The 27,462-nt window shown below is 56.2% G+C and overlaps 1 protein-coding gene across 1 annotated transcript in view; it reads right to left on the bottom strand.

Moving 5' to 3' along the window:
- The window catches only part of PTK2 (protein tyrosine kinase 2), a gene marked incomplete at both ends in the record, with an annotated part of 128,773 nt that overhangs the window by 10,517 nt on the left and 90,794 nt on the right, over positions 1-27,462 (bottom strand). Inside the window, 6 exon segments of the mRNA XM_084229832.1 lie at positions 155-182; positions 184-215; positions 9,795-9,926; positions 10,492-10,629; positions 13,174-13,260; positions 19,891-20,002. Coding sequence (XP_084085958.1) covers positions 155-182; positions 184-215; positions 9,795-9,926; positions 10,492-10,629; positions 13,174-13,260; positions 19,891-20,002 — 529 coding nt within the window.

The raw sequence follows: 27,462 nt of genomic DNA, 5'->3' as shown, positions 1-27,462 counted from the left end.
CGAAGGCTGGCTGTGGCCAGATGTCTTAACTGCATGACATTCCCGTCACCCCTGGGCCAGACGGCACGTACTCCCAACCCCGGACAGCGTGGCTGCCGTCTGACGTGCAACGCCGGTCCTCGCCAGGGCAACTGGGAGACCCGGTGTCGCTTACCGGGCCCTGCAGACCCCGGTCCGCCCTCGATGCTGCCTCGAGAGAGCCTCACGTCCGGCTTCTAGAGGTGAAAAGAAAGCTAGTTTCACTCTTGGCTTGAACCCCCCGAGATCTGGGTGACGACACCAGTCTTCTAGAGAAGAGCTGCAAGCTGTGCGGCGGCACAGAGATGCCAGAACCAGTGGTGACAACCCAGGGCTGAGGCCTCCGAGGAGCCCCCTCCTCACGCTGCCTGGCCACCGCCTGCACCGGAGAGGGCTGGTCTCTGGACCCTCCACCCGGGAGGGAATGGCAGGTGGTTCCACGCCTGGACTTCCTGCATGGCCTCGGCCGCCCTGCCAAAGCAGCACTCAGGGGCAGTGGCACGAGCTCTTCCCAGAGGCAGCCAGAGTACAGAACTGAAGCAGACCTCCGGAGCGAATGTGAACAAGAGCAAGCCAAGTTCGCTCGTACCAGAGAAGACAAGGCAGGCTCCACCTCCAGGCCGCAGGAGCCGGCTGCCAGGGGCTCTCCTGAGTCGCGCACAGAGGCCTCCCCTTCGCCCAGGCACACGGGCTGCACGCCCCTTCTCAGGGACACGCCGTCCTCTCCGCTGTGCCAGTCCCTGTGGCGGAGCCACAACCATGGCTTCCCTGCACACTGAGCGTGGCTCTCCTGCGAGGCTGCAATCGGCCGCTCGCTGGGAGGCTGGTGGAGAGCATGCATCACAGCTCCCGCCTTTCCAGCTCCACTGTCGGCCCAAGTGTCCCGCCAGCACCAGCTTTCAAACCTGGTATCATGCCTCCGCCCTCGACCATCTCTGCATTGTGGCTGCTGGGCAACGCCTGGGTCCCCAGTTCAGGCTGTCCGGCCCTGGTCTGTGCTGCTCAAGTCCAAACACCCACTGCGGCACCCCAGGCTCTGCCTTGCCTCCCACTCCTGAGACCCCCCCGAGGGCACAGGGTGGGCTGGAGGTGCAGGGCAGCTGCGGGATGCCCCCCATGGACACGGATGGCGGTAAGGAGGGAGTGACCCAGTGAGCGTGTAAAGGTGGGTGCCTGTCCAGGACGGGGACCCTCGAGGTCTCTGCCTTCCCCTGCCTTCCCTAAGGGTGATCCAAGGACATGGCCTCTGAGCTGCTGAAGCCTGGTCGTCGCCTGCCCAGGCCCTGAGCCACAGGGTCTGACAGGTGTCCTCCCAGATGCGCAGATGGCCAGAGGCACACGAAGAAGGCTGGACATGACCCACCACCAGGGAGACGCAAAGCCCCTGGGAAGCAGCTCACACTGCGGGGGGCTCCCATTGACAGCCGAGAAGTGAGGCCGGCCAGGGCTCGAGGAGGGGCCTGGTGCAAGGCTGGCGGGACGTCCCGGGGACAGCTACCATGGGGGACAACACAGGGTCCTCAGCCATCAGAGCAAGGGGCCCATGTGGGCCAGCAGTCTCCTGCGTGGAGAGGCCCCGCTGTGCCACCACTGCGTCGTCCACGGCAGTGAGCCACCAAGACAGGCCGGCTCATCCTGGCTGGGCAGCGGGTTGGGCGCTCGTGCTGCCCAACAGTGGTGTGCCATCCAGCCAGAGGAGGGCCAGGCCCACCTGGATGGCACGGTGGACGTGGAGGCTTGGCACTGATAAGCAAGAGGCAGGAAGACAAAAACCCTGACTGGACTTGTGAGCTCTGAAAACCAAACAACAGCCAAGTGTGAGCAGAGCACAGATCAGTGGCTGCCAGAAGTCAAAAGGGAACAAACTTCTAGTCAGAAAGCAAGGGGGCTGGAGCCACCCGAGCTTCCAGAGGTCAAGCAGAGCTGGCCACCAAGACGACACATGCGCCTGGGAGGCTGGCTGGAGAGGACACTGCGGATGGGCTACAGGGACAGGCCGCTCTGCTCCTGTGTCCGTGACCAGGCTGTGGTGGTGCAGCAGGGCAGCCTTGCTCTCGGGGAACCCACATCTGCGTCCCGTCTGCGGTTTGCCCTCAGGTGATGGGGGAGGTGCACGCGTACACAGGCAGAGTGAGGCGCTAGCCAACAGGGATTGGCCAAATAAATCAACAGTTCTACCATCTGGGCCATTTTCTAAAGCTCGCCTGCGTAGCCGGGCGTGGAGGAATGCCTCACGTGCCACCTGATGTACCCCCTGAACAGTCCCTGGGACAGTTCTAAGAATGGACTTACAAGCCAGAGGCCTGAGCTGGTGACATGCCCGGGTGAGTTAAGCCGACACACTTCTCCGCTGTCCTGGTCAGCCCTGGCACCAGGGAGGGGAGCATCTGGCCAGCCCTCACACCACCCACTGCCCCCTGAACTCTGGCCAATCCTGCAACAAAACGCCACGCATTGCTGCACCGGGGCCCTGCCCATTCCCTTTACCATGGACACTGAGCCCAAGGGCAGGGCACAGGCGTGCCCGTGCCACCTCCAGTGAGCCAGCGGCCCAGATGAGGCCTGTGAACTCTGCACTCACATCCTTGCCCGGAGGAGCTCACCCACCACAGACGCTGCTGAGGAAGTCGTGTGGGCACAGCTACCTGCATGCCACACGTCCTCCGGCAGGCTCGCTGAAGGAAGGCCTCTGTCAGAGGTGAGGCTGCACAGGCACCTGGCTGCCCGGCACCTGTGGCTGAGGGGGGAGGGCTCATGTGAGGCAGCACAGGGTGGGCGGCCAGTCAAGTCCCAGGCGAACATCTCTGTGTGCGAGAGAATTTCACTAACTTAAAAAAACTCACGTTCACTACTTGCTTGAAGAGCAGGTGCCAGATTGACGCGGCACCTTCAGTTCCGGACGAGCCGTGGGGAACGGCTCACATTCGTCTCTCCATGCACAGGCACTCCCTGAAGCTGTGCTTTCGGGAAAGGCCCATGTGCATGAAGCCCAGCAGGCCCGGTGGACGGGGAGACTCCGGCCCACTCCACAGCCGACATGGCGTGTGAGGGTGCCAGGGGCCTGCTTCTGCTGCCGGCAAAGCTAAGTTCCCCAGTTTCTGCCCTCACAGCATAGTCCAGATGTGCAGACAGTACATCAAAGATAAACTGAAGCAATTTCTTACTTAGACCTTGTACAAACGTATCACAGACGTAAAGACTTTCTGGGGCAGCTGATCCATGCCTTTAGCTTTTTCGCCGATGTAACCGAGGGACGAGAGGGTGGCTCTCCAGCCTGCGGCTCAGCACGTTATGGGCAGGCACATTCGTCAGGGCACCCTGTGGGCAGGACGTGAGAGGCAGCCGGTGGGCTTGGCACTGTCTGACCCGGCCGAGGCTACCCCTGGCTCTGTGTCTGGCTGCTGCAGCCTGGCCTGTCTGCATGTTTCTGAGTCTCCTGTGACTGTGCCGCTGGAGGCTTGCCCTGTGGCCGTGGCCTCCCACTGGGTGGGTATTTATCTCTTTGCTGTCCACAGGCACGTGGGTTAGTTCCATAAAGAATGTCCTCCCTCAGGGCCTCCCCGGTGGCGCAGCGGTTGAGCGCTGGGTTGCGAAGCTGCCCGCGGCCTCTGCGGCGCCGGTTCGATCCCCGGCTGCTCCCCGGCCAGCGGAGGAGGGTCCCACATGGCGCGCAGACCTCTCCTGCCGCCCGCTGCTCCCCTCAGCAGTGTCCTTCGGTCCTTCTGCCTGCTCTGCTCCCCGCTCTGGCTCTGGTGAATTCTCTCACCCTCCCGTGTTTCTGACTGTACCCAGTGCATGTATAAACAAAACAAACAAACCAGCAAATAAATAAAAAAAAGCATGCCTCTATAAAAAAAAAAAAATCTTAAAAAAAAAAAAAAAAAAGAATGTCCTCCCTCAGGTGGGCCGCGTGCTTGTAGTTCTCTGGACAGACCCGATTCCGGCCACCTTTGGGTTCTGGGGGTGCTGCTGCTCTGGACTTCACGCTCAAGACTCAACTCGAGTGTGTTTCCTCCACTACGAGTGGCCTTCCCAGCCGGAGGAGGGCGTGAGGAGGAAACGCAGGGGTGAGCTGCAGAGAGGGGCCAGGGCTTGCCCTGCTCTGAACGCCCCCGCTGTGCTCTTCGTTCACAGGACCAGTCTGCTAGGAGGAGAATTAACGCTCAGACACTTATTCCTTTGCCAGAACGCAGAGCAGGCTTAGACAGGGCTTTCTCGCCATGAAATGGAAACCCGGTCTGCAGCGCAGCACGGCACCACAGAGACGCTGTGTCACAGGCGTGGATGCCAGTAAGCAACGGGCTGCCAGGTCTTCACGCAGCTCCACCGGGAGACAGGCCCTGACCGGGGCGAGGCGCTGGTGCAGGCTGCTGGCAGCGCCAGCGGGCCGGGCTGTTTGCGAGAGCGCTTTCCCAGGAGTGGCTTCCAGGCACCGGCCCCCAGGGGCGGCTGGCGCCGCGCACAGAACGCTGCTGTCGGCCAGGCTGTGTGCGCCTGCGCAGGGCCTGGGCCTGTGGAGAAGAAGCAGGAGGCCCCCAAGCCCCGCAGAGCCCAGCCAGGGGGGCTGCTACTGGCAGCAATCAGACAGAGGCAAGTCCCAGCAACAGGAGTTTCTCTCTGCTATCTGCTGCCTCTGATCTAGGAGAGGAGTCTGGGAAACGTCACTGATGAAGCGACTTCAGAGCTTGTTTTTCAAGTGAGGACAGAGCCTCCTCCTGGGAACAGCTGACCTCACGGGAGTGCGGTGGCTCCGCAGCAGCCGCTCGCAGGCAGTCGGGACAGCCATGCGGCAGGAACAGAAGGCGAGCGTCGTCAGAGGTCCGTGGAGAAACGGGAGAGTCATTTTCAGGCGTGTTGAAGTTGAGCGTGAAAAAGGATTGACGTGTACTTTGTTCAGGTCTTTTTGAAAACTTCCCACTCCCAGTAGCTGCTTTTTATTTTACAAAAGCGTCGGCTCCACCACGGTGTGGGGAGAGAGCGGACGCCGCGCCCTTCTCTAGCACTGGACAGCGCCCCCAGCTGGGAGGCCCTCGCCTCCACAGCTGCGTTTCCTGCAGGCAGCCAACAGATCCCGTAAAAGGATGCTCAGCTCTGGGGCGATGGCTGCGCGGGCCCCCTCCATCACGCGGGGCCTGGGTGCTGCCGGAGGGCTACCACCGGGCTCCCCTTTCTCACGGACATGGGTCTCGCACTTGGGACAGGGGACAGGCCGGGCATGAGAAAAGCCCCTGAAACGTTAAGTGTCGCCTGCTCCCTCTGCTTACACGTTATACACTCAGCGCTCGGCCCGCCCGGGGTCAGTAATGGGCCAGCCTGCAGCGCGTGGGCCGCACACAGCTGACCTGTGCCAGGTGGCCAGAGGCACACCCACAGCGTGCCGTCCGGCTCCGGCTGCGTCCACAGCACTGGGTGCATGTGGCCCACCACGCCTTCTCCCCACTGCTTCTAGCTCAGGTGGCTGCAGCGCTTCTCTGGAGGGCTGCCGCTCACATCCTTGGGCACCTCTGCTTTGCCGCCTGCCCTGCAGTCGTCAATGAGCTGGGGCTCTGACCCCCCAGATGCCACCTCCCAGCATCCCAATGCTCAGACCAGGGGTTCCCAGAGGCCCCGAGGGCCACAGACATGCTTAGCATTCTCTGGCGCTCACAGGCGTGGCACCCCCAGGGGTGCTGCAGCCCCAGCCTGGTGTCAAGGCCCAGGTGTTTGCCGTGACCATTCCGGCTGGAGAACCCCTAGGCTCTCTTGATGTAGCTTCAGGGCCTCAGCTCTTCCCACGATCTGTGAGAACTTCCTGGGCATCGGGTCAGGCATGGCAGCACGTGCAAGGGGCGGGTTCATGGGAAGCCAGCTTCTCTGGGGAGGGAGCTAAGGGCGTGTGAGCACCGGGAACGGAGCGCACTGGCTGCTGGGGACTGCTGAGCAGCAGGAAGGACAGGAGGCAGCCGGCCCAGGAAGAGCCACGTGTCTCTGAGGCTCAGAAAGACAACTGTGCAAAAAAAGGGGGCTGACCAACTGGGGACACCGCGGCGACCTCCGTGGCTCGCACACATCAGGCTGAGACATCCTACTGCACGCACGATGTACCTATCACAGAAACCCACCTGCAGAAGGGGCCACACAGCCACGCTGAGAAACCCTCGTGTCTGGCGCCACTCCAGACTGCCTCTCCCGTCCACATGCGCCACGTTAGCACCACAAACATGCCCTCCATCTTGTAAGCCAGCGGGCCCTCGTCAGGCCTCACCCTGTGGTGTGCCGGCAGATTTTAACCCAGAGAATGACCTGGTTTTTCTCACAAACACTGCGGCGGTGTGATGCCTCGGGCTGCAGGGAATGGGGCTGCCCCAGGAGGCTGGCACCTGTGTGTTCCCGCCGCCTTGCTGAGTCGGGGGCGGTCCAGTGGCGACTCCCTGCTGGTGACACTGGGAGCAGCACCCGGCCCCATCACCCTCTAATACCCCCCAAGCCATTCCCAAATCAACGCTGAGGGAGAGATCGATCATTTGAGCCAACCTCTGAAGACCGATAGTGTGTGATCTCGAAACAAGCAACAAGACATAAACCTTCTCACGCACAAACATCAACATTGAATTCTGACGAAACTCTGGAGGAGGAGGCTGGGAGATGCCCGGACAGGGCTTACCTCTGGGTGCAGGGTTAGCATTAGCCAGCGGCCATGCCAGGAGGTCCTCATGTTAAAACTCACAGGTTGGGCCTCTCCGGTGGTGCAGCGGGTTGAGCCCAGTGGTGTGAAGCTGTCTGCAGCTTCTGCAGTGTGGGTTCTATTCCTGCCCAGCCGGGGAGATTCCCACATGGCACGGGAGACCTCTCCTGTCTCACCCGCTGCTCCCCTCAGCAGTGCTTTCAGTCCATCTGCCCATTCTGCTCCCCACTCTGTCTCTGGTGAATGCTCTCATCCTCCTGCGCCTTTGGCCTGTACCCAGTTCTTGTATAAATAAATAAATCTTTAAAAAACCAAAACTTAGAGGTTTCTTTCTCAAAGAACAGTTAAAATACCCAAGCACTCTGACATAGCTCTTAGGACTTCGCCCAGAAATGCTGGGAAGCACAGGGCACTCTGTGAGCTCACGTCACATGCACAGCTGGCAGCCCAAGAGAAGGAGCGCGGCTCCCTGGTGACGGGCCGTGGCGGCACGCTCTGTGTGCGCGGCGGCGGCTGGACCAGGCAGACAGACAGCCCCAGGCAACGGGCAGCTGCGGGGAGCCTGAGACTCAGCCACCACAAAGGACTGTCCTCTGAGCAGGAGACGGCGCCCCGGCCCCAGGGGGGAGTTTTGCGGATGGGTTCTGAACAGAACCTGGTACCCATCTGAAGCGACACGAGTGCGCAGATAGGGGTCCGGGGGACAGCCTATGGGTCTCTCAGAATTCATCACAGCACACGCTGTCCGCCGAAGATCCGCTGGCCCATCCCAAGCACTGACCTCAACTTCAAGAGAAAACCAGCAACAGCTGAGTGGCCAGCAGTGCAGATGTGGGATGGACACCCGCAACCCAGGCGGCAGAGTTGAGGCCGACCTGGCCTTGCACCCCAACCTGCTCGCTCGCTGCTCACTCTGCCTGGGGTTGCTATTTCCCAGCTCCCCTCGCCATCCTGTGCTGGCTGTTCTGCCCGTTGCCCTCTGCCCGCCCAGGGGCACCTCACCACACTCAGGAAGGAACCCAGGCTCAAATGTACTCGCTTAGGAGCCCCAGTGTCTCCAGCTGGTTGGGGAATTTGTAACACTCATTTTTGAAGACACAAACCCATGTGGGAAGTAAGCGGTGGAGCTAAGTGTAGGATGTGGAGGGGGAGCAGCTTGGATTCCCAGGAAAGAATCAGCACCCGCAGGGCCCGTGTATATCAGTGGCAAATAGCACCCTCTCTCTGCAGCCACCGGACAGACTCCACGGCTGTTCTGGCCTGAGGACCTAGTTTAGAAACCTGAAGGCAGAGAATGAAACTTGCTCCTGTGGTGCAGGGCTCCCAGGGCCAGTCCAGGCATCCAGACTAGCTGTCAGGGGTAAGGGTCAAGGGCTGCAGACCCGTGTGGGGCTGCTGGCCGAGCGCTGGCCCAGCTGCACACAGGCAGGAGGCCTCAGGAAAACATGGTCTCTCTCGGGCCTCCCTGCGCTCATGTGGTGAAGGTGGACAGGCTCGGCCAGCTCAGGTCCTCTGTCCTCGCTTCCAAGGTCTACAAAGCACTGGAGACTGGTCAGTTCCAGTGTTATCTTTAGAGCAAACAACATGTGATGACAACACCTGGCCTGACCTGAAAGGAGGTCCTTCCTCCCACTCTTGATGGTGTGTGCTGCCCCAGGCACTGTGGCTCGGTGCCAGGGAGCTGCGGGAAGCATCCCGCCGGGGGTGGGGGTGTGCACACTGTGTGACCTTCCAAGGCAGAAGCACTAGGCCCTTAAGAGTTCAGGTACGGAATTCTGGGCCTGCCTCTCCCCTGGGGAGGTTGTGAAGACCGAAGGCTCTGCATGGGGTGACCTCATGTCGCCCGCACTGAGAACCCGGGCGGGTGGTGCTGAGCTGGCAGCGGCAGTCCGGGTGCCGTGTGCAGGCCGTGCTGACTGAATTTAACAGGCCAGGGAGCTTCCTCCTGGGGTACTCAGGTCCTGAGCCCTGTGTACACGACGAGGTGGCCAGTGGTGGAGGTCACCCACACACCTGCAACGGGGCCAGTGTCCCCCCCCCCCCCGCCCCAGCAGGTGCTGGCCCAGGCCGCACTGGTTTCAAGTGGGATGTGCTCCCTTGAAACTGCGGCTTCAAACGTGTGGCCACGCTAAGCAGCACAACGAGGACCGTGTGGACGGATCCGCGGGAGGCAGGTCAGAGCCATTGTCCATGGGGGCCACTACTGTGGTGGTGGACAGATGGGGCAGGCCCTGTAGCCAGTAACCCAGCAGGCAGCGTGACCACTTTGGCCTCATGGAATCAGAGTACAAGGACCGGCCCTGGTGACCTGTCTCCCGGCCCAGGACTCTGTGGACCCAGCCACTGCTCTCCCCAGAAGACTATAGGCAGACAGACCAGGATGGACAGGCTGTGGCCGGGGCACAGACTGGTAGGGCAGCTGTGCTGTCCTACCCCTTCCTCTCCTCCCTGAGGGGCTGCCACGAGAGCAGTCCGGGAAGACATCTCCCACAGGACGCAGGTGCACACAGGAGGGTGTGTATTGGCCAGACCTCGGGAAGGAGCTCTGGGGGGCAGGCACATTTCGTGGGGAGCTGATACTGAGTGGGTGCACAGCAGTGGGGCAAAACCAGACACGTTCACACCTCTGAGCCCATCATGCCATCACTAAAGTCCTAGAACCCAATTCTTGCATGGATAAAGTTTAAAAAAAAAAATCCTAGAAATTCACCCGAAAAAAAAATTCAAGAAAAACCAAGAGTAGGCCTCCCCTGGTGGTGCAGCGGTTGAGCACTGGGCTGCGAAGCTGCCGCAGCCTCTGCAGCGCCTGTTCGATCCCCGGTTGCCGGTGAGGGTCCCACATGGCGCACAGACCTCTCCTCCCGCGTCTGCTGCTCCCCTCAGCAGTGTGCTTCGTCGGTCTGCCTGTTCTGTTCCCTGCTCTGGCTCTGGTGAATCCTCTCACCCTCCCGCGCTTCTGATTGTACCCAGTGCTTGTATAAATAAATAAATAAATCTTTAGGAGGGAAAAAAAAATAAAAGGAAAACCAACAGCGCCCTGTGGCAAGCTCTAGTGACCAGAAGTGGAGCCAGCGCCGCACAGCGGGCCTGCAGGAAGCCCTCTGGGAGTTACCAGGAAGCGCTCCTCCTTCTCCAGCCAGCGCTGGTCTTCTTCCATCTCCTGCTGCTGTCGGATCAGCCGCTCTTCCATCAGGTGGGAGGGCAGTGCCTGCCCAACTCCACGCAGGTCCAGGGCCGCTGCATCCTAGGAGTGAAAGCGGCATGTCCATCCTTGGAGCCTGCTGCACAGCCATGTCCCGCAACGGGGGGAAACAGCAAGGGTGCAGGACATGGCGGGCTCAGGCGGCCTGTGGAGGCCTTTCTGGGGACCTGTGCAAGGTGTTGCTGCAAGGCGGACTGGGGAGTGCATGGTGCCACCTGCAGGGACACGCTCCACAGAGAGAAGCCGGGGTAGGAGCAAGAGAACGCATCCCTCGTGACAATGAAAAGGGGATGTGACCTGGGAGTGAAATCACACAGGGAGGTTAGCTCGCATGCGCACACACTTGTGCAGTGTGACTCAGGACAGAACACAGCGGCCCAACTGTGATGTTCCCGGCTTTGCCAGGACAACGCAATGGAGACACGTAACGCTGCGCCTCCTGCCCACACACGGCCTAGTGGGGTGCCGGCGGCACGCCTCCCTTCTTTCAGTAAAAAGACACTCATGGGCCAGAAACCATTGGAGCTGGCGAATGTCCAGATTTAGAATTAAGTCATCAAAATCAAAACCTCTTAGGTCGGAGGCTGCAGGGCACCTGGACAGTTACCTCCACGCCAGGCTGCCACATGGCGACCTCCTGTGGCCTGTGGTTCCATGTATCTGTCTGGTCCAAGAGAGACGCCTGCCCAGGGTAGACGCTGCCGGCCATGGCTGTGACGCCATGGGAGCCGGGGTAGCCGGAGACCTGAGGACGAGTGAGAGGTCAGGCTCCAAACACACTGCCCCACCCCGCGCAGCCCACTGGTGCCATGTGTGCAGGCTGCCCTCGTGTTGCAGGCCACGCTCTGATGGCAGACGGCGGCCCAGAGGTCCACATCTTTATCCTGGGGCCTGCAAAGACAACGGCTACACCAGGGGTGGTTATGGGGCACTTCCCAGGGAGCCCAAGGGGTGGGAGGGAGGAAGTGACTACTGACAGCGGGAGGCAGGCCCGGTACTTCTGAGGAGGAGAAAAGGGCCATGAGCCAAGGAATGCAGGCAGCCTGAAGGAGCTGGGGCAGGCAAGGAAGTGGATCTCCTCCTGAAATGCCTCACGGAATGTAATTTCTTATGGCTCCACCAGACAACAGATGTAAATATACGCTCAAATAACTAGAAAATAGTCACTTCGAATTTTATACTCACTACAAAGATGAAAGCAGACCTTCCCTGGGTATAAAAGCAGCAGGCCGTAGAAAGGACCGAGCCAGGCGCTGCTCTGGGAACCTGCCCGCCCAGTAACGCTCCCCCAGACACCCCGAGAGTGCTCTCCTCAGGGCCGGCCCTGCATGAACTGGGGCTGGGGCAGAGGGAGGAATCACGCCTCATGCTCTGATGATGACCACCACGGCAGAGAGAAGATGTTCCATGGCCAGGCAGAACTCTCAAGGCAGAAAGCAAATCCTCTCTGCGATTCCTTCCCCTGATTAGGAGAACAGAATCAGCGTTTATTTCCCCAACTCATCAGGCCAGTACTGCATGGCTGGGACTGTCAGCGCACTCTTTAATAGGCTAATTAAGCACACCCAAGTCCATACTTCCCCACTTCAACACACCTCCAGGAAAGGCCTGTGGCCTGCCAGGTCTTGGGCACCACTTAAACCAGTGCTGAGATGCAGAGAGTGAGGAGCGGACTCCACTGTTCCTCCAGCTTACTCCAAGGAGAGATTTTATTGTTTAAAATCCTCTACATAAGCCATGCTTTACCACTACACTCTGGTCAGAGGGTGCAGTACTGCCCAGGATCTTTTACTGAGCCTGATGATGAAGAGACGGTGTGTGGCCTAAGGGCTGCTCCAGGTAGCCCCCTTAGGGAGCACCGTAACCACAGTGGTTGCGGCGGCCAGCACAGAGCTGGGCACAGGGGACAAGCAGGACCAGCTGGCTGTGTGAAGAGCCCTGTGCACCCAAACGATTCACTCTTCTTGCCACAGGCAAGTGGACACCACAGAAGTGATCCCCAGGCAGTCTATCCGTCCTGCCCAGAATCCCCCAGAGGGAGTTCACAACAGAGCCTGCATCGGCCCCAACCATGCTAGCCAGAGCCAGACTACAGGGCTCGGTCTTCTCCCTGCTAACAAGAGCCCACATCCCTAGTGCCTGCGCACCAATGGGTAGTTTTGTCCATACTAATCAAGAGGCCTTAACTCCGCTTTAGAGGTATGTAAAGGGATACAAATGTGTTCACTGGATTCTCACTAACCCTGGAAGATGGTGGGGGGATGGCACTTCTGCTGAGAAGGCCTAGATAGGCAGGTCAAGGTGGGCAGTGCGGCGCCGACTAGGGCCTCTCATCTCCGCACGGACCGCATGAGGAGCTGCTGCTTCCTGCCTTGCGCCTCAGCTCTCCGTCCATCACTGCTGCCTGTCGCAGGCGACTCAGTCAGCTGGCGGTGCAGCGAGGGCCCTCTGCCTGGGGAGGCCTGCACCCACGGCGCTGACTCTGCTTGGTGGAGACTGCTGAGTCAGCATCACCGGAGCGGCTGCTGCGGGGCGCGCGGGCGTGGGCACAGTGCCGGCGCTGGGAAGGATCTTGGCTGACACTCCCAAGGCTCAGGTGCACCTGCGGCCACACAGGTCCAGAACAGGCAGCAGGCTGGTTGTAGCTGGTGGAGGCCAAGCAGCTGCTCCGGGAGGGAGCAGGGACAGGGAGGGCGGCAGAAGCCCCATGTGTTGGGGGTTCGCCAGCACTGAGGTCTGCGTGCCACTCTGTAAGTGAGCGGTTATCAGTGCAGCTTTTCTCTTCCCCCCTACAAACAAGCAGAATCGCCGGTTTCCCTCAAGGACAACCATTTCCGATTTGTCCGGGTCACCGCACGTGCACTGTCGCTCCCCTCACTTGTCTGTGCAGATCTCACCCCACAGAGGCAACCGGGGACTAAATGATCTTGTTAAGGACCTCTTGAATCCTGCTTTTGCCTGCCGGGAAAACCGTCCAGGTTAATGTGCCTTTGCACTAAGAGGGTCCACTGGCCTCACCTTGCTGCGAGCAGAATAGAGCAGAGAAGAGCAGACTCGAGAACTGGGAGACACAGATGTGCCCGACTGGGTCCACACTGAGGGAGCCTCACAGGCCCTGTAAGGGGGTGTCAAGGCCACGTTCATTCAGACACTATTGGGTCAGCCACTCTCTTAGCTGTCTGCCCGCAAATCCTCTCTCAGCACCCAGACAGAAACCGGCAAAAGGAGCCTCCCGCCCTCAGGCTGCTGAGGAGCAGCACTGCAGGCCTGGTTGCACTCACGGGCTTACCTGGTAGTGATTGGCCTGCACCATGTGCTGAGGGCTGGGGTAAAATCCTTCACTGGACCTTGGGCTGGGATAGCCAGGTCTGCTGGGCTGTGAACAAATCAACAGAACGTCACGTGAATGAGTATTCTGATTATTTTGATAAGTCTATGCTTTACTGACAGGACTAGGAACGGCTGATTCTCTAGTGGAGCCCAGCTGGAAGAAAAATGAAGCTTCCAGGAGGCCTCAGTGAGGAACAGCCTTTCCCACAGAGGGTGCTGGGACATGACAGCTTCCGGGGCAGGTGCCACCAGACCCCCTGACCACAGACGCACCAGGGAAGTGATGGCCAAGGGGCTGTGTACACACTATTAGGAAAAAACACAGGGTTATGCTTTTGTGGCCTGGAGGGGTAGGCAATGTTTCCTTAGAAATGACAATCAACTAAAGAAAAAAACTTCATCAATATTGAAAACTTATGTGTTGCCAATGACACTGTCAAGAAAGCGAAAAGCCAAGCCACAGAAGGAAGAGAGTATTTACAAGTCGTATTTGACAAGAGATTTGCACCCAGAATACGCCTTAAAGAACTTTGAAGACTCAACAATACAACCACCTGCTTGAACGGGGGGCGAAGGGCTGGAAGTGACCGAAAGGCGATGTAAAAGTGACCGCAGGCACACGGACAGCCTTCACTGCCACAGTCACCAGCCCCTCGGTGTGGCCCTGGGTGGGCAGTGAGCTGCTCCTGCCCCTCGCCAGGGGTCCAGCGAGAGGGGCTGCCTGACTGCGAGCCGTGTGGACTGCGAGTCCACAGCAGAGGGCTCAGCCTGAAATGCGACGGTTGGAATAGGCCAAGCGCGTCTTTCCTAAACCTGCAGCAATCACACCTTCTGCAGCCGATGAGGACAGAATGAACGGAAGGGGCTTAGGACGTGACTCTCAGGGAAGACGCCTCAGTTCCGCAGGCACACAGTCAGGGGCGAACATGGGCTGCGCCTGAGGTTAAGTTCTGAGGGTGTGGGCTGTCAGCTGCCTCTCCAGACGCTCCGGGCACACCCTGCCAGATACCTCCTGCCCCTTCTGCTTCCACAAGCTACTGCTCCTGCAGAGCAGCCCGGGTCCTCCCACCTAGCATGAGCCGAGGCCCCACTCTCCTGTAGTCCCTTCCCTCTGCTGCTCTGCGCTGTTCAAACTGAGTGTGGAAGACGCTCCCCTACCCCTTCGGTCCTGCCGCATTCTGGTGCCCAATGTGGTCGACTCCGACCTGAACGAACAGGCTTTAAACCCAAAGACATCTGAGGGAGGAAGGGCAGGGAGGGGGTTACAGACCACCCTGTCCCAGGGGTAATTCAAAGTGTGTTCCTTGGGCCCGAGGGACGACCCTTCAAATTCGTATTTTTTAAAGGTTTCATTTGAACAAGGGGTTAAGAGGCTTCTGTTGTGACACCAGGCGGCAGCCGTCTTCTGAAAGGCTGCCCCAAGCACAGCAGTGGCCTGGGACACTCTGGAACCCAGGGCAGAAGCCCAGAGCAAGAATTAGGACAGGGGACAGGACCAGCCAGGCACCCCAGCTTAAATCCTGGGGGCGGCACCACACAGCAAAGACCCCATGTGTGTGCCACTGTGTTCTCCAAGAGGCCGTCTGTGGAGCCTGGCGCCCGTCTCAGGGGCTGGCGTCGAGTCAGGTCACACGAAGGCGCCCTGCCTGCCACCATGGGGAGCTGCGGTCTGACACCAGGTGCGCTATGCTCAGGGCTCCTCCAGGGCCAGCGTGGGAGACACACAAGAAAAAGGAAACCGCACAGGGATTTGGTTAGTGAGGGCATCGCTGCTGCAGAATGTCTCAGCGATGCAAGTCAAGGCCGTGGGCCCCGTTACTAGAGACTGTGCTGTGGGGACGAAACCACCGCACAGAGGCTGAGCCTGCTCAGCGACAGCAGTAGGGACACAGGTGTGCTTCTGGCCAGCCCCACCTCTGCAGACAGGACAGCGGCGGGTTGGGCAGGTGCCTCGAGTCCAGCCAGGAAGGGGGCAGAAGCAGCCGCCTCATGGGTGTGAGAGTAAATAAGTGGCCATATGTCGAGTGCTTCGAGAATGGCTCCCGTGCACGTGTCCAGAGGGGCCACTGGGCAAGGAGGCGTACCACATCCCTCCTCGGTGACGGCAACCCGCATTTCAGGGAGGCACGCGCTGGAGCACGGGCATTGGGGTGAACACCCTGAGTCGGGAGGAAGAGCGGGCTGCGGGGTGGCTCTTGGGGGTGCCATGCTCCGACCGGGTGTTTGCAGGGTACGTGGGCAGCTCTCGCCTGGCTGGGTGCTGGCCAGGCAGGCAGAAGGGGCTGGGGCCCGGGCCCTACTCTGCCTTCAGAGGTCTCCTGGACCTCACACAGGAATGTCTGTGAGTCCCAAAACCTACTCACACAAGTACACTTTTCAGGGTTCCTCAGGCCCGAACACCCCAGAACAGCAGCCACGGTGCACAGCAGGGGCCACTCCCCTCGCTTTGTCTGGGGCTCGCCAGGCCAGCGAGACCATGCTCAGCTGTGGGTGGGTCTGCGTCGCTGGTCCTGGCCCCACTGCGCATGGGGCCATGGCACAGGCTGCGAGCGTGTGCCCCCAGGCCGCGTCTCCTGCTCTAGAGCAGGCAGCATCAGGCCCCAGTGCTGGCGCTGGGATCAGTCTTTCTGTTATGTCCGTGTTCACGCCAGGACAGGTGACCTGGCACCTCGCAGTGTCCTACCTAAGTAGACGCTGGGTCTGACCGGGAGCGAGAAGCATGGCTCTGAAGCAGCTGCTCTCAAATCTGTTCTTTTTAGGACCTTTTAAAATTCTTAAGCATCACCAACACCTGCGCATATTTAAATCAGAATCACCTTTGATCAAAAGTGAAAGAACCAGTTAGGTGAGCATGTGCTCCTTAGCCGGTGAGATGGCTGCCCCACAGCCCCCAAAGGAAGCTGGCTCACATGGTGTCCCTGGGGAAGGGAGGCGTGTTTAGGTTCCTTGGCCCGTCGTCTTTGATGCTACATCAAAGCTCAACAAGTGGTTAGTGGCCTTCTGGAATCTGGAGCCGCAGCTCTGCACTCTGACCCACTGCTCTGGCCTATCCGGGGATGGGCCTTCGCCACATGGGAGCACGTAACGTCCTGCCCCCATCACCCAGGGCACAGCGCTGAGACCTTCCTGACGAGACCTGTGTCAGGAGGGGACATAGGCTGGAAACCCCCCCCCCCCCAACCTGGCTTTTCTTTGTGCAGCGCCAAGTGCCTGACCTCAGCTCGGGGGGGCTGACAGGACACTGCCAGCCACAGGGATCCCGGTGGCTGCTCCCCACGAGCTCCTTTGTCACGAGTGCCTTGCTCGTTCTCGGCCCCCGTGCCTCCCACTGGCTGGCGTGTGCTGTGTAATTCCCAAGCCTGACAGCAAAAGCCCACTACTTTTAGTGTCTGCTGGGCACTGCTGAGGGCACCTGCCAGCGCTGTGAGAACCCCTAGGCCACAGAGGAGATACTGGCCTGAAAAGGGGAGGAAGGGACCCCGGGCACTTCTAGCAGAGAGCACCACAGAGCTCGCAATCACGCTGGTGACATCACCTGAACTCTTCTGACAAGCCTAAGAACTAGGAGGCTGTCAGAGTCATGGCGATGGATAGACGTTTTCCTAAATTCAAAGTTTTGGTTAAAAACTCAAAGTGTTACCATTGGCAACAGGTGATCAGCTGTGTCCCTTGACAGGACCGTCTTACTTCCTGCTGGAGACATGTTCTAGTGTCTCACTGGGAGCCACTGCAGGTGGCACCGGCTCCTCCTTGGCTCGGGCTGGTCCAGCCCTGGAGACAGGTGGTGCGCGACAGAGCCACCGGCGTGCGGCTACCTGCACCTCACACTCTTCTAGCTCTCGCAGAGGCCCTTCCCTAGCAGCCGGGTCTCTCCCTGGTGCCCGCCCATGCCACCAGTGCAGCCCCCACACGCGCAGAGAAGACAGCAGCTGGCAGTGTTAGGAGGTGGGTTTCGGTGCCCACCCAGGCGAGACGGTTGCACTTCAGGATGTTATATCCTGAGGCTCTCAGGTCCACTGGGGTCTGCAGGGCAACAACTGGCACAAAGAAACCCGCACACTAGCTGAGTCCTGCCTGGTGGGGCTCTTCCAGGCAAACTCTGCAAGACCACGGCTGCAGGCGTGACTGGAGACGCGCTCCTGGACACAGCCCTGACCCTCTGTGGCCAGAGCGCTTTACATAATGGAGCACACCTAGGCGTTTACTTTGGAATTGTGAAAGGCGAGACAAAAATGTCTGTATTTTATAAACTAATACGTAAATGTTTCACCTATCGGAATACAAACTATCTACACAGGCCTGATGTCTCAGAAGATGCGCCTGTTTTGCAGGGAGGAAGCTTTGGCCTACCCACCCACTGAGGCCATGGCATCCTCAGACTTCCAAGTACTGTGTCCCTAACAAGCAGAATTTAACTCTAAAGATGAACATGGAGAAGGGGAAAACCCCATGTGGTATGAGACTGGTCAGCCAAGGGAACAGTTAGCGTATCTGTTCATACATGACCCTAAGCAACTGCGAACTGACACAACTGCAGATGGTCTTCTGGTGGTGAAACCATTATCTGGGTTGTCAGCCTTTTGTGAAGGGCCGAAGAGGCTCAGGGGTCTGAATCTTTGAGCCCAAGTGGTGATGGCCTCGTGGGCTGTGGGCTGGCCGCCGCTTGGGACCACGCTCACGCAGAGGTAAGACTCGGGCTGAGGAGTCAAATCAAGCAGAGCTGGTCTTTGACTCCGACATGAATACCAGACTAACACCTTCCATCCTGTGAAGCTAACACTGCAGCTTCTGAAATCTGGCCACATGATTACTAAGTGTCAGAGGCTGAGATTTAGAAAAACCTTCAGATGGAAAGTGTTAATTTTGAGTTTAGGGGTAAGTAGCACCTCCTTAGATTCTGGGAGAAAGCGCTGGAAGCGCCAGTGTTCCCCGCATCCCAGAGGCAGGGGATGCTAGCACCCCACCCCACAGACAGGAAAGGTGCCGGCAGGGGACAGGTAGGTGCCTGGCCTGTGGGGCCTCTGCCTGCCTCCGGCCTGGGCAGTCCTGGGCTGGGCCACAGGCACGTGGGAAGCTGGAGGGCTGGGGTGGTGCACTGCTCTTCCCAGGTTGACTAAGGGTTTTACTGGTAAACTAGGGGAGACAGAGGAACGCTCTGGCTTTGTCCCTAGCTAGCCCAGAGGAACACCTGGGACAAACCTGGCGCCACGTGTGCAGGAGGCTGGGCTACAGCCTTTGAGTGTGGGAGCCCTCACGATTATGCAGCTTAGAATGTTGGCCACAGGGTCTCCCCGGTGGCGCGGCGGTTGAGCGCTGGGTTGTGAAGCTGCCCGCAGCCTCTGCAGCGCCCACCGAAGGAAGGTCCCACATGGCGCGCAGACCTCTCCTGCCGCCCGCTGCTCCCCTCAGCGGTGTCCTTCGGTCCTTCTGCCTGCTCTGCTCCCCGCTCTGGCTCTGGTGAATTCTCTCACCCTCCCGCGCTTCTGACTGTACCCAGTGCTTGTATAAATAAATAAATAAATAAATAAATAAATCTTAAAAAAAAAAAAAAAAAAGAATGTTGGCCACAAAGACAGAAGCTTTCAGGTAGCATGATAAATTAGTACCATATTTAAACAACACTTTGTGGGCCTCCCTGGTGGTGCAAGGGATTAAGCATAGCACTGTGAAGCTATCCACAGCCTCTGCAGCACAAGTTTGATCCCTGGCCTGCCAGGGAACTACCCACATGATGCAGCAGACTTCTCCTGTCTCCCTGCTGCTCCCCTCAGCAGTGGATTTCAGTAGATCTGCCTGTTCTGCTCCCCACTCTGTCTCTGGTGAATTTCCTCACCCCCTGAACCTCTGGCCTGTACCCCAGTTCCTGTATGTATGAATAAATAAATCTTAAAAAGAAATAAACAGCACTTTGTGTTAATAGATCTCTGAATATTTTCAAAACAAAAAGAATTGTCAGTTTCCTAACACATTTTTACATAAGTAAATAGCAAATAGCTACAAATCCCCACTCAACCTCCTATTAACTGTTTACTTTCCAGACAACCACCAGACCTGGGTTGCTTGTGGCCAGGAAGCAGCGTGTGAAATATGCCTGTCAAGAGCGACAGGCACAGAAGGATCCTGAAGGTAAGGAGAGGGTTTAGGGGATGCCTCTGTCCAAAGCTTGACCCTAGCAGCGCCGAGCTGCCGCATGGGCAGTAAAGGGAGGGACAGGGTGGGCAGCAGGCAGAGGATGCCGGTGCCTCCAGTTGGAGACAGCAAGTGCACAGGGTCTCCACACACCAGACCCAGCAGGACAAGGATGGGTGGGATGAGACGTCTCTTAAGAATGAAAGCAGCTGGTGCCTTGATTGTTAGCAAGGCCCCTAGCCCCCAGCAGAAGAGACCCTCCCAGGGAGTGCCAGTGAGGACAAGAAAGGAAGAGGGTGCAAAGACATCTAACCTAGTTGTTGATGCTTACAAGAGCCCACAGCTGCAGAGCAGGCCCGCAAGGCCGGGCTTGGAGGGCAGCAGTGGGCAGGGAGCCAGGAGCGGGGGCAGGGCAGCTCTGACAATAAGCTGACACTTGGCTTGCCCCCCAGAGGAGAGCGTCTACAAAACGCCTACGCCTACGCAGAGGCCTCAGCAGCTGGCTGGAGTAATGCAAGTCAGGGGCTGGGCAGGGGGCCTTTGCTACCTTGGGCGGAGCTTCGTCGGCCCCTCCGGAGTCCCAGGACACGGGGACCTGTCTTCTGGACTCCATCCTCATCCGCTCTTCCTGCTGAGCCTTCTCCTCCTCCAGGATTGTGCTAGAGAGACAATACATTGTGTAAGGGGAGCTGACAACCGAGCACGTTAGCACACACCGATCCCACCCCGACTTAGCTAAGGCACCCAGGGGGCAGCAGTGGGTGGGAAAAGCAGGGCCCCTCACACAGTGGGGAAGAGGCTCGGGAACAGGCTTGGCTGAAAGGCCTGCCCACTTACAGTCCCACTGCGGGTGAGAAAGGGACAGCCGGTGAGACGCGGGGAAGCTGTAAAAATCACAGAGAAGCCAAGAGGGGATGTCTGGATGCCGTGCTTACGTGGAGCGGGAGCAGATTAGCAGGAGAGAGCCCCAGCAGCCCTGGCCCAGCAAAGACACGTCTCAGGACAGGTCCCCACCCAGTGCGACCACATCAACATGTTATGTGACGGACGCGCCATCTGGCTGAAAGTCTCCCAAAATCACTCCCTGCAACCTTCCTGCCAAGGCTCCCTCGAACCAGCACCACGTGTGATCGCCGCGCAAGGATACCTGCACCAGAGCTCCCAGCCTCGCCCTGCCTGCAGTGGACAAAGAGCAGTCACCGAGCTACTTACCCCTGCCTGTCTGAGCCCAGGCGAGCTGCTGTCCCACATAATCTCGCGGCCCTTGGGGCCGCAGCTCCGCCCTGCCTGCCTGGAGCCTCTCAGTCCTGGCTCTCTGCCAGGGCGCCAGGGGCCCCAACCGCAGCCAGGGGGACGCCCTGCCCACCGCCCATTGCACACGGAGTCCTGGGCAGAAGGCTCGGGCGCGGAAACCTGGTCCCCACCGGGCGCCTGCAGCCTGCAGTCCTCACACCACACCGTGGCTCATTCAGTTTCTGCCTTCCAAGAGCCGTGAGGAACCACCCCGATTACTCACGAGAGTGAGGTCAGTGGCCCAGCCCCATGCTAATCTGGGAATTTGCTCAACTCGTTCAAAGAGACCTTCCTGCTTCAGCAGAGTCTAACTCGCGCTGCTTCTCACACACACTAGCTCAGGGACACAAACTGTTCCCATCAGGGAAAGACAGACAATGCAGGCATCTCCCTGAGGCAGCAGGCAGTGGTCACAGACAAGACTTTCTTTTACGTAGAGGGAACGGCTTCCTCACTGAATGTGTTAGCCCTCGGCAGAGAAGTTTTTAGTCAAAAGAGTCCACACCCCTCAGAATGTGACATGGGTTTATCCTGCTCCAAACAGAACGAGACTTTTAACCCTTCAGAATGCAGCAGTGCCTCGGGATGGGCAGGGCACCCCAAGCCAGCAGGCCTGGGCTGACGCTGGTGCTCCTGAAATGCTCTATCGGTGTCTGTCCGCCCAGATGTTCACACGAGTTTGAGAGCTGCTCCTGACACCCTTTCTCACATGCCCGGACGAGCCCAGATGCAGGAGCCCAAGAAGCCCTGCTAACACCAGGTCCTCGGCTGGGGGAGCCAATGACTGAACCCCAGCTCTGGCTCCGCTTCCTGCATGCCAGGGGGAGGCTGCTGGGCGGAGGGCCAGCCAGCCGGAGGCTGGCCTCCTCAGTAACCTGCTCTCACCCACAAGGTCCCCGTGCCCATAAGGAACCCTCTTCCTCGCGGCCTGGGCCTTCCGCCCGCACGCCCTGCCTGGCTCCTGGCCCGCCAAGGCACCGGTGAGCTCCTCCACACACACACAGCGCGTCCCTCCACAGCTCCGGGCGTGGACCGGGCGCCTCCCATGGGAGACGGGCTCAGCTCCTCAGCATTTGCCCATGGCAGACATGCTCTGTTTCTTTCACCAAACGCAGCGACACCTGGGAAGCAGAGTCCTTCGGCTCCGTGTTTCACACTCACACCAAAAAAGCCAAGTCAAGATGCTTCTGAGAAGTCATGGTTCACGGCTCGGAGTGACTCGCGAGACCTGTGTTCACCTGGGAGGCTGCACCGTGGACGCACACACATGCCCAAGCAGGGTCCCGGGCCCTGGGAGCGCAGACTGGACTGCTGAGCCCAGGGAGGTCAGAGGCAAACATACTTTCCCACACCACCAGTATTTTTAGCAGCATCGCTACATTCCATCTGGACGCGAGCCGCCCCAGGGCCTGCAGTGCACCCTGGGGGTTTTGCTGAGGGTTGGTTTTTCTTTTTCTTTTTTATTATTATTTTTTAAATTATATATATATTTTACATCATTTTTCATTTTCGCACAATGTATGCTTTTTCATCTTGGTTATAGTCCCCGTACAATTCTCCCCCTCCATAGCGTGTCTCTGGTCTACAGTTGCTTGTTGATTTTGATTTTTCATGTGTTCTAAAGTTTGTTAAATGAAAAGGGTCAGTTTTTCAAACATGCAAATAGATGAATCAATGAGAACTGAGACTTTTCATTTAAGGAGTCTCATCACGAAGGAGAAGTGTGAAGAGAGGGTGCTTAACGTCAGCTTTTTCTTCTGCCCCCCACTTTCACAGCGAAAGGCCATAACTGTCTGTAAGGGTTGCCCTGCCTATCTTCTCTCATTGCAGCCCTCCCTACGAAACGGTCTCACGACCTTCCAGGAATTAGGATGGAGAGATTTTACCAAATTTCCTTCCTGGAGCAAAAATGTGTGATCTCATGTCTAAGGTATTTTCACAGAGAGCAAGAAAGGCTGGTAGGTTCCTTGTTTGTAGTCCCAAGCTAAGAAACAAAGACACGTCTCCAAAACATATGGGTTCAGAGGAGCTGACACAGGCCCTCACACTGTCCCAGGAGGGATGGCCCCAGCTGGGACCTGCGTTGGCCTGAATCCTGCAACCTCGAGCAAAGCACTTCCTCATTTACAAAGGAACGTTCTGTCTGTCCTATTTATTGTTAGGATGGAGATAATTTTGTGAAAAAAAGCTCAGTAAGACTTTTGAGTAAATGTTAGTTCTACACCTTTATTGCCTTATATATACTGGGAAAGAAATGAGATTTTATCTATTTTGTTTCTGTGGCATTTTTCCTGAGTGACTGTGCTACTTTTCTTTGAAACTATACAGTAGTTTTCCCTTTAAATATAAGAAAAGCTCTACTCAAATAACTTTTTTTTTTTTTTTTTTAAAGATCTGACTCGGGTCACCTGAATATACATACTTTCATGATGGCATCACAGAATTTGCTTTGGACATAAAATCAGTCTGGATTCATAGATACTTTGGCAAATCTGGAGAATATCCACACAAGAGCAATAATAAATGGAAGGGAAAGGACGTGAGAGAAATGACTTGTGTTGGCAAGTACATGGGAATATCAGTTCTGAAGTCTGATCTTCATGATTAGTGAGTATTGCCTCACCACAGAGGAATGAACTGACCTTTCAACAGCCCTCCCCCAACCCTCCTATCTGCAGAAAACAAGTCTGGAGACTTGAGATGCGTGTCTGTGGCTGGCTGTCCTGGCAGCTAACTGCCACCATCCGTTACAGCATGTAAACAGGCTCAGAAGAATGGACACCCATTCCAAGAACACACCACACTGCGCTGTTCTCTGATTATGGCTCTCAGCATGCAGGAAATAGAGCACTTTTGTAGGATTGCTGTTATCCATCTATCTCTCTCTCTCTCTCTCTCTCTCTCTCTCTCACACACACACACACAAAGTGATTTCTACTAAGATCTAACTTAAAAATGGGGACGTCTTTCTATTTCTGGCATGTTTCAGCAGCCCCTACTGACTACCCTTCTTGCAGCTAGCAGGTATAGACGATGACGACAAAAGAAAACTGTGACAGCACAGGCTCTGGAGGAAGTGGACATGGGGAGGGAGGAATGGTCTGACAGAGTTCCCACTTTTTATTTAACGGCCACTAGCCAGAAAGCAAGCCTAAAGAACACAGAACTAAGTTTGGGTCACCATAGCTGGTGGAAAGTGAGGGGGGAATCTCAGGAGGAAGAGTGGGGATACCGCAAATCCTTGGTACAAGTTCTATCCAAACCTCTAGCTGAGCCCAGAACCATTAACATATAGCATAGGCTCTAAGCAATCAGACAGGGCAGAGAGGATTCTGTGGAGATTTAAGCTGCTGCATACAGAAGGGTGCAAACTTGCAATCTGAGACCTTGCTGGCTCAAATAAACAAGAAAGCAAGGAAAGAAACAGCAGAATACTCATTGGAGAAATATAACTGAATCCAGAGTTTCTGTAACCTACCAGTCATAACATCTAGGATATAGCCTAAAATTGTGTGATGTATAAATGTGAGACTGATCCCTTTTTTTTTTTAGAAACATTTTTTTTTTTATAGAGGCATGTTTGTTTGTTTATTTATTTATTTATTTAGTTTTGTTTGTTTGTTATACATGTACTGGATACAGTCAGAAGCGCGGGAGGGTGAGAGAATTCACCATAGCCAGAGTGGGGAGCAGAGCAGGCAGAAGGACCGAAGGACACTGCTGAGGGGAGCAGCGGGCGGCAGGAGAGGTCTGCGTGCCATGTGGGACCCTCCTCTGGTGGCCGGGGAGCAGCCGGGGATCGAACCGGCGCCGCAGAGGCCGCGGGCAGCTTTGCAACCCAGCGCTCAACCGCTGCGCCACCGGGGAGGCCCGAGACTGATCCCTTTTCAAGAAGAAAACAAAATCTAAGTGAGGCTGACTCCAAAGATGACTTGTTGAAATTAGCAAAGACATTAAAGAACGATTATAGCAAAGGCACAAAGGAAAAGTTGTTCATAAACAACTTGAAAGACATTATCTGAAATAAAAAGTCCACATGATGGGAGGAGGATCCTACCAGTAGGATAGAGATGAAGAGGATTCAGGAACTTGAAGATAAATGAAAATCATTCAATCTGAAGGTTATGAGAGAAAAAGTGTGGGGGGTGGGGTGAAGAGAATAAACACCTGGAGCCTGACAGACACTATATCCAAAGGTGGGCCAGAAGGAACTATCTCAGTTCCTGTTCTAGCAGGGAGCTGGACTAGAGCAGGAGAAATGGCTGAAGAAACAATGGTCAAAGGCTTTTCTAAATTGGGAGAAGACATACTCTTACAGATTCAAGAGGTTCAGTGAACCCCAAAGTGTGATTAATACAGAGAAACTATAACCAAGCACATCTTAACGGTTGAAAACCAAAGATCAAAAAAAATTTTTTTTAAATGTAGACAGAAAACCCCACATATTACATACAAAGCAACAACTTGAAAAAGGTTCTCACGAGAGGTAACAGAGGTCAAAAGATGGTATAAGAATAGCTGAAGTGGTTAAAGAGGGAAAAATACCTGTCAATTCAGAATTCTACACCCAGTGAAATTATGTCCAACTAACCACTAACGGAATTCACCAGACAGAGAGACTCCCACCACAAGGACCAGCTAAGGGGAGGTCCAGGCGAAGGGAAAGGAAGACGGAACGGCAGCACATGCGATAAAACAGAAATGACCATTTCCTTACTTTTCCTCCAAATACTATTTAAAACTTGAAACCTCAGTGTTTCAGGTCACTAACAGCCAAATGTGATGTATGTGGCACCTAGAGCATCCAGGGCTAAGGTGGAGGCAGAGGGACCTTCACAGTTTCAAGGTTTCTATGTTTCAAGTAAAGCACAGTTATTAAGTAGGCTGTGAAAAGGAAAAGCTATGCATTGTAATTCCTGGAGCAGTCACTAAAAATGCATAGGGCACTACTAAAATGCACATTTTGGGGCACTCAGAGAGAGGACAAGGTGCAGAAGCTAAGCCTTGGCTTCAAAGGGTTGAACCTTTTAGCCAAGACTAAAACTACTTCTGTTCCCAGATGGGCTTTGGGGACAGTTGATTTGGTCACTGTCAGAGTTCACATTTTATCCTTTGCTTCATGCAGGCTCCATCCCTCCCTTCAGGTTCCCGTCCTCTCTGTACACCAAGGCAGCGGCAGAGCCACCTGGAGCCACCAATGCTTTAGTGTCCAGAGAGGATGAGGACATCCGTACCAGGTCAATTCTTCCTCAATGTTCTTAGGGATAATAACCCTGGAGACAAAATTCAGCATTGGAAAGTGAAGAATAACTAGAGAGAAAACTGGGGAGAAGAGAGAGCAGAAAGAATTGAAGGGGAGGGGTGATGGTGACGACAAGCTAAGTTTTGAATGATCACTGAGGGTTCTCAGGGTGGGGCTGGGGTGATAACAAATGCATGAATTACAACTGAAGTGTCAGCTTCACTAGTCAGGGGTCACTCTTGACAAATAAGACAGTGAAGGGAGAGCAGAGCAGGAGGAGCAGGAGGGTGGGCAGGCTGCAACTCACACAGTGAGGATGGGTACTCTGGGGCCAGCTGACAAGAAGCCACACTGGTCTTGAGGCTGTGGGAGTTAGCTGTGGCCCCCCTCTTGATATCTACATAGGTCAGGGCATGCGACCTGGCTCTCCCGTGAACTCATCCAGGCTCCTGAAGTGAAAGAGTGCTGTTAACGCATACTAAAAGCGGCTATAGGGTCAAGCATAGAGTTGCCCGAGGCCACCTGTGATGCTGTCCGGTACACGGGGCCTAGAGGGATGAGCTGCACAGTCAGCCCCACCCAGGGCTTGCTCACCTCACACGAAGCCCCTGGGGGTTCACCTGGCAGCCCTGTGCCTACCTGTGGGTAGAACCGGCGTAGGAAATGAGCTCTCCCCGGATAAGAATCAGTGAAGACACAGTTTTTAGTGGAAACAACTTAGAATCTATGTCTAATTCCTGTTAAATCTAGATTTATTATTTAGTCTTATTACTGGGAAGGTTAAGTCTCCCTTATCCCCAAAAAGGAACTCTTGTCTTTTAATTTTATTTATTTATGCATACAAGAACTGAGGTGTAGGCCAGAGGTGTGCCGGGGGGTTGTGGGGGGTGGCTGTGTGTGTGAGAGGACTCCCCAGAGACAAAGTGGGGAGCAGAAGAGGTGGACCTACTGAAATCAACTGCTGAGGGGAGCAGCAGGAAGACAGGAGAGGTCTGCTGTGCCGTGTGGGTCAGCTCTCTGGCCCGGGATCAAACTCAGGCCCCAGTGGCTGCTGATAGCTTGATACCTCTTGAGACTTTAACCCCTGTGCCACCAGGGAGGCCCCCCAAAAAGGAACTCATAAAGGCCAGATGCTGTGAACATTTTAAGAAGTATACTGGAGTGTCAGTAGGAACAGATTACTCCTGTAGATAATATCTAGACCCAACAGTGCAGCAATGAGAAGGAAAATGCTCAGTGATGACTAAGGAGGAATTTCGACACCACCTTTGAAAGGAATTTTGGAAGCAAATAAACAACTTGCAAAAACACACATTGAAGAAGCACAAGCAAGTTCATGTCATTAATCAAATTTAAATTGGCATTTTAGGCTACAAGAAGACTCCAAAGGATTAAAATAATTTTTAAGATGCTGTTCTCAGATTGAAATTTTTTTTTAAAGATTTTATTTTATTTTTTTATTTATATACAAGCACTGGGTACAGTCAGAAGTGCAGGAGGGTGAGAGAATTCACCAGAGCCAGAGCAGGGAACAGAACAGGCAGACTGACGAAGCACACTGCTGAGGGGAGCAGCGGGCGTGGC

The sequence above is a fragment of the Talpa europaea genome, assembly GCF_964194135.1.
Source record: "Talpa europaea genome assembly, chromosome: 3".
NCBI classification, from domain to species: Eukaryota; Metazoa; Chordata; class Mammalia; order Eulipotyphla; family Talpidae; genus Talpa; species Talpa europaea.
The sequence above is the reverse complement of the archived record's forward strand: the minus strand, read 5'-3'. Positions and strand labels throughout refer to the sequence as shown.